Raw genomic sequence first — 6,000 nt, 5'->3', positions numbered from 1 at the left:
TGAGTTTTCACACACTGCTCCTGCCAGCTGAGCTGTGCTACACAAAGTACAGGACAATGCTCTAAACCTTCTCTGCTGCCGTTGAGGTCGGAACCATCGACCCACAGAATAAAGGAAACTGCTGGACTGTTAGCTGCCAGCCTTGTCAGCTTTATAGCTCATGCTGGATGGGTGTTGTCCTCACACATCTCTTAGAGCAAGACTATTCTGTGGACCATTTAACCACCCACACATCCAACACAGCTGCATCTGAAACTAGCTATGGACAAAAGTTACATAAACAGCTATAATAAGGCAGCTTCCCTGTGTTTCAAGGCAATTATTTGTCCGTGTTACTGAGATAATCACCCTACTACCTAGCACAGTCATCATGCCCCATCTACTACAGCAACCCACTCTTTATTCAAGTATTTTACTTAAAGTGGTAGAAACCTCTCTACTACTCCCCCATTACTTTTCAGTTAACAACCAAAGATTTCACTCAAAACATTTTATCCATGAGCCATAGTTAACCAAACCCCACCCTTTACAAGCTAAGGAAATATTGAGAGCTCAGCAGATAAACAGTAAGTGAACATTTAAAACTTGTTTTATTCCTAGGAAATTATCACCACCAGCGCCCCAGATAATATCTGCTTTCTCATATTGAATATGAATCCTTTAGGTTGCACTTAACAATTTTCTGTGTCTCTAGCTAAAATCCATGTTAGATCAGATTACACTGCTCCCCAATTACAACTTCTTCCTCGGGAGCACGGCCATGTTTGAGTAATGACAAAGTAACACACTTATCAGACCAGCCCTTCTGCTGGTAAAAAAAGGAAACAGCAACAGAGGGCAGTGCAGCAAGAAGAGAACCTAATGCTGAACCCTTCTTTTACATTTTTTTTCCTTTTCTATTTGAAAGGCAGACGGTGGGGATATCTTCCAGCTGTTGAGCCACTCCCTGAATGCCTGCCTAGAGCTGGGACTGGGCCAGGCCAAAAACTCAACAGGGGTGGCATGAACACAAGTGCCTGCATCATCACCTGCTGCCCCCGAGGCTGCATGTTAGCAATAAGATGGAATCGGAAGCGTTGCTGGGACCTGAACCCAGGCACGCCATAGATGCAGTTGGTCCCCAGAAGCGCCTTAACTGCTGCACCAAACGCCCACCCTGCTCTTCCAATTCTGAAAAGTTCTCACTTGAGGTGAGGATAAAGGCCAACTTTCATTGGTTCAGGAATCAGGGAGCTGGAATATAAAGGAGAAAAATCCCAGAAAGGAGACACAGAAGAGAAGGGCCTCTAAGTTCTGCAGATGCTCTGGCGTAACTTCAAAAATTCTTGGAAAATGCATACTTTGAAAAAAACTATGCATGGACTTCCAGAAAATTCCACCCCACAGCTGCAGAATACATTCTTAGCACATAAAATACACTCCAGGACAGACTGTGTTAGGCCACAAGACAAGCTGCAATGCATTAAAAAAAAAAAAAAAAAAAAAAAGTAATCATTTTTGTTTTCTAACCACAAAGAAAAAAACTTAGAAATTATATATGGAGATTAAATAACATGCTTCTGAATAAACAATGGGTCACTGAAGAAATAAAAAGGGAAATCTAAAAATCTCATAAAACAATGAAAATATACCAAAACTCATGGGATATGAAACTGGAGTGCCTACATGAAAAATTAACCATAGAAATCAAGAACTTAGGGGAAAAAAATGCACCAAGCACAAGCTGAGGAGATGGAGAAATATAACAAAGATCAATGATATTAAGCAAAAATTAATAAACCTTTAGCTAGAAAAAAGACTCAAAATCATGAAAAAGGAGCTATCACAACTGACACCAAAAAACATCATTTGAGACAAGTATATACAAACAAATGGAAAAACCTGGGAGAAACGGACACACACAACTTGGCCAAGACTGAACTAAGAAGACCCAGAAGCAAGTAATGAGACAATCAGTAATAAAGTCTCTCAATAAAGCAAAGTCCTTTCCTGCTGAATTCTACCTAACCTCCTTAAGGAAGAACTAACAATTCTTTCTCCAAAAAAATTGAGAGGGAGGAGGCCTCTGAAATTCATTCTATGAGGCTAGCATTATCTTGATACCAAAACCAAAGATGAAACCAAAAATAACTATATACTGATACTCCTGATGAATACAGATTCCAGAGAAGAGTTCATATATCTACAGCTGATTTTTTTAAGATTTATTTTATTTGAAAGGCATAGTTGCAGAGAGAGAGAGAGAGAAAGAGATAGAGAGAGAGATTCCATTGATTGGTTCACTCCCCACAAGGCTGGGGCTGCCAGGAGCCAGAAGCTTCCTCTGGGTCTCCCATGTGGATCCAGGGGCCCAAGCACTTGGGTCATTTTCTGCTGCTTTCTCAGGCCATAGCAGGGAGCTGGATCAGAACAGGAGCAGCTGGGAGTCGAACCAGCACCCATATGGGATGTTGGCAATGCAGGCAGGGGATTCACCTGCTACGCCATAGCACCCCCCCCCCCCCCCGATTCTTGATAAAAGCACCAAAACCATAAAGTAGAGAAATGCCAGTCTCTTCAATAACTGGCACTGGGAAACTGGATATCCCAATGCAGGATATTGAAACTTGACTCCCACCTCTCACACTATAAAGGAACAACTCAGAATTGATCAACGGTCCAAATATAGGATCTGATACTTTCAAACGACAAAGGAAAGTAAGGAACCAGAATGCTAAAAGTCATGCTAACTATGTCATCAGTTCATGCTCTATGCATTGTTGAAATACTTACTGCCCTATATCTCATAAAAACTACTAGCATCAAAATAAGCTTACCTTTTAATTCTACTTTCCACAAACTTTTTTTCCACATACCCCCTATGCATGGATTTTGAAATTTGTTGCAAGCCAAGATAAAACTCTTTTAATTCCATTTTCCCATAAACTTTCATTTACAAACGCATGCAGAGAACAGACTTCAGGCAGCACAGCTAGAGTGAAAACTGAGAAGAGATTTCAGGTGCTGCCCTCAACAAAAAGAATTTAGAGTTCAGCCAAGTTACTACTACCTGCTAAAATAAAAACTCAGGGGCAGATGTGGCACGGTGGGTTAAGCCACATCCCATTTCAGAATGCTGGTTCAAGGTCCAGCTATTCTACTTCTGATCCAGCTTACTACTAATGTGCCTGCAAAGCAGCAAATGATGGCTCAAATATATAAGTCCCTGCCACCTACATAGGCAACAGAATGGAGCCCATGGCTCCTGGCTTTATCCAGCCCAGCCCCAACTGTTGCAGTCATCTAGGGAGTGAACTGGCAGATGAAAAGTCTGTCACTCTGCCCTTAAAAGAAATAAATAAATCTTAAAATAAAAACAAAAGAACAGAAACAAAGACACCTTAGTGTCTTTCAGAGACATAACCGAACCAGTCTTTACAATGATCACTCATAATGGCATGATACAATTTAAGATCACTGGACATATGAAAAAAAGAAGGAAAATTCAACTAACTTATAATGCAATCAAACCATGAATTAATATTTTCCTTTTAGCTATGATGAACCAATCGTCCAGATTACATTCTCCAAACTTTCCTTATGACTACAACCTTTAAATCACCAAGTCAGTATCTAGTTTGCTTATTTCTAGTGCTTGAAGATTTTAAAGTATTTAGTTTTTTCCTCTTTAGAAGTTTATGCCATCTAGGCTGGCGCCGTGGCTTAACAGGCTAATCCTCCACCTTGTGGCGCCGGCACACTGGGTTCTAGTCCCGGTCAGGGCGCCGGATTCTATCCCGGTTGCCCCTCTTCCAGGCCAGCTCTCTGCTGTGGCCAGGGAGTGCAGTGGAGGATGGCCCAAGTCCTTGGGCCCTGCACCCACATGGGAGACCAGGATAAGCACCTGGCTCCTGGCTTCGGATCAGCACGATGCGCTGGCCGCAGCGGCCATTGGAGGGTGAACCAACGGCAAAAAGGAAGACCTTTCTCTCTGTCTCTCTCTCTCTATCCACTCTGCCTGTCAAAAAAAAAAGTTTATGCCATCTATACAAAACTTGAGAATTACTTGCTGAATCTAAAATGATTCTTGAGTTTAGTTGTAATATGCAAAATCCTACTCAGAATTTAGTATTTTCTTAGTATATCTTCCAAAAAGATATTTTTTAGACATTTATCAATAAATGCAATTTTACAGTATTCTTTATAAAAAAGAAATGGCCATTCATCTAGCTATGGCAATCCACATAGGAAAAAAGTAGATTCCTTTAATGTTGTATTTCTCCAGAAGTATATGCTAAGCATTTAGCAGGCATCTCTAAAGTGAATGAAAGGACTATGTCCTTTTAAATACCTTAATACCATACAACATGAACAAAGATACATTCAGCCCAAGAAAGCAGCAATAAATAATAAGAATATATGTTACAGGTAGTCAGAAAACATCATCTCAAGAGCCACCCATAATAACCAAGAATGAATATTTAAGACATGTTTATTGATATCTTTATTCCCCACTGTAACACATTTAAGTCTCCATTTAATATGTTTGTAAACAGACCTCTTTATTTCTGTAACTGAATAACTATCACTCAGACTTGTAGACCTCAATGGAACCTTAAAAATTCTACATTTAAACTGCAACAATTTAAGGGTTAAACAAGACAAGTGAGAGACAGTCACTTTTTATTTACATCGGTTCAGTTTATACATATTTGAAACTTATTCTAATGACTAATCTGTTTCCAATATGAAAACCAAATTTAAAATAACTTGATCACCTTGCTTCAACACATGCCATATTCCAGCTCCATCCATGTAAAACTGAATTCAATTTCACTGTACCAGAGATAAAAACTATTTATCACAAGTTCAGTGAAGCCGAACCTTACAAACAGCATGAAAATATAGGTTGATGGAAATCTTCCAGGATGCTACTATTACAAGTAGCTTTTGTCCTGCATATTAATGCACTGAAACAAAATATTAAATTTATTTAAAATATAGATAGGAGATTATCCCATTCTGCCCAAACCTATTAAATACCTTCCAAAAGTCTCATAGTCGAGTCCTAGATATCCTTGCATTTGGGAGCATATTCTGTTCAGAAATGTGACCTCTATAAAAGCTCCCAAGAAATTTCAGAAAAAATATATAATCTTCTAATTTAAAAGTTGATTGATTTGCCAAATGATGCAGCCAGGTTTGCTTCTCTGAAAGCTTCTGATAAGGTCTGCAAGAGAAGACATTTAAAATTAAAAGCCAAGTCTTTGTGGGACACAAGAAAACGTAGACAGCCATCAATTCTCATGTTGTCAGTAGTTACCGGATGTGCGTGACAGACTCTAGCTATGTCTTCACAGGACGCCCCGTATTCCAAAGCCAGAGCCGCTTCATTCACCATTTCTCCAGCACCCTTCAAAGTAACAAACAAGAAGTCATTTTGCTTCCCATGGCAAAAACAATTACCCACTAACAAGACAGCAAAGGTTAAGAGAGGCTGCTTTAGATACTAACATTGAAATGTTTATGATTACAACAGTTGAGATAAAGTCAGGAAAAGTTGAACAGAAAAGGTGACACAAAAGAGCTTGAAAGGGCAGGTGTTGTGGTGCAGCAGGTCAAGCCACCACTCGGAACACCTGCATCCCGTCCTGGAGTGCCATTTTGAGTCCCAGCTCCTCTACTCCCAATCCAGGTCACTGCTAAGGCACCTGGGAAAGGCCGCATATGATGGTTCAAGTACTTGGGTCCCTGAAACCCATGTGGCAGACCCAGATGGAATTCTGGGTTCCTGGCACAGCCTCTGCTGTTGTGGGCATTTGAGGGATAAAAGATATTTCTCTCTCTCTCTGCCTTTCAAGTAAGTAAAAGTTAAAAAAAAAAAAAAAACAGTCAAAACTGCAAGTGTTTAACTTGCAAAGATAAAGTGCTGCTGTGATAAGAACTCTGTTTTTAAATGAAGAGCCTGGGCTCTTGAGCAGCCTGGATTGATGTCTTACAACTTGCTACCTCAACCTCTCA

At 40.1% G+C, this 6,000-nt stretch overlaps 1 protein-coding gene across 1 annotated transcript in view; it reads right to left on the bottom strand.

Moving 5' to 3' along the window:
* Positions 1-4,453: 4,453 nt before the first annotated feature.
* Positions 4,454-6,000, bottom strand: part of DLD (dihydrolipoamide dehydrogenase) — a 36,747-nt gene continuing 35,200 nt past the window's right edge. Inside the window, exons 13-14 of the mRNA XM_062176436.1 lie at positions 5,303-5,392; positions 4,454-5,209 (exon numbers count right to left, since the gene is read on the bottom strand). Coding sequence (XP_062032420.1) covers positions 5,144-5,209; positions 5,303-5,392 — 156 coding nt within the window. The 3' untranslated portion in view covers positions 4,454-5,143. The remainder of the gene's footprint in view (positions 5,210-5,302; positions 5,393-6,000) is intronic.

Source organism: Lepus europaeus, chromosome 1, assembly GCF_033115175.1.
Source record: "Lepus europaeus isolate LE1 chromosome 1, mLepTim1.pri, whole genome shotgun sequence".
NCBI classification, from domain to species: Eukaryota; Metazoa; Chordata; class Mammalia; order Lagomorpha; family Leporidae; genus Lepus; species Lepus europaeus.
Note: the sequence above shows the minus strand (reverse complement) of the source record. Positions and strands in the feature narration are given on the sequence as shown.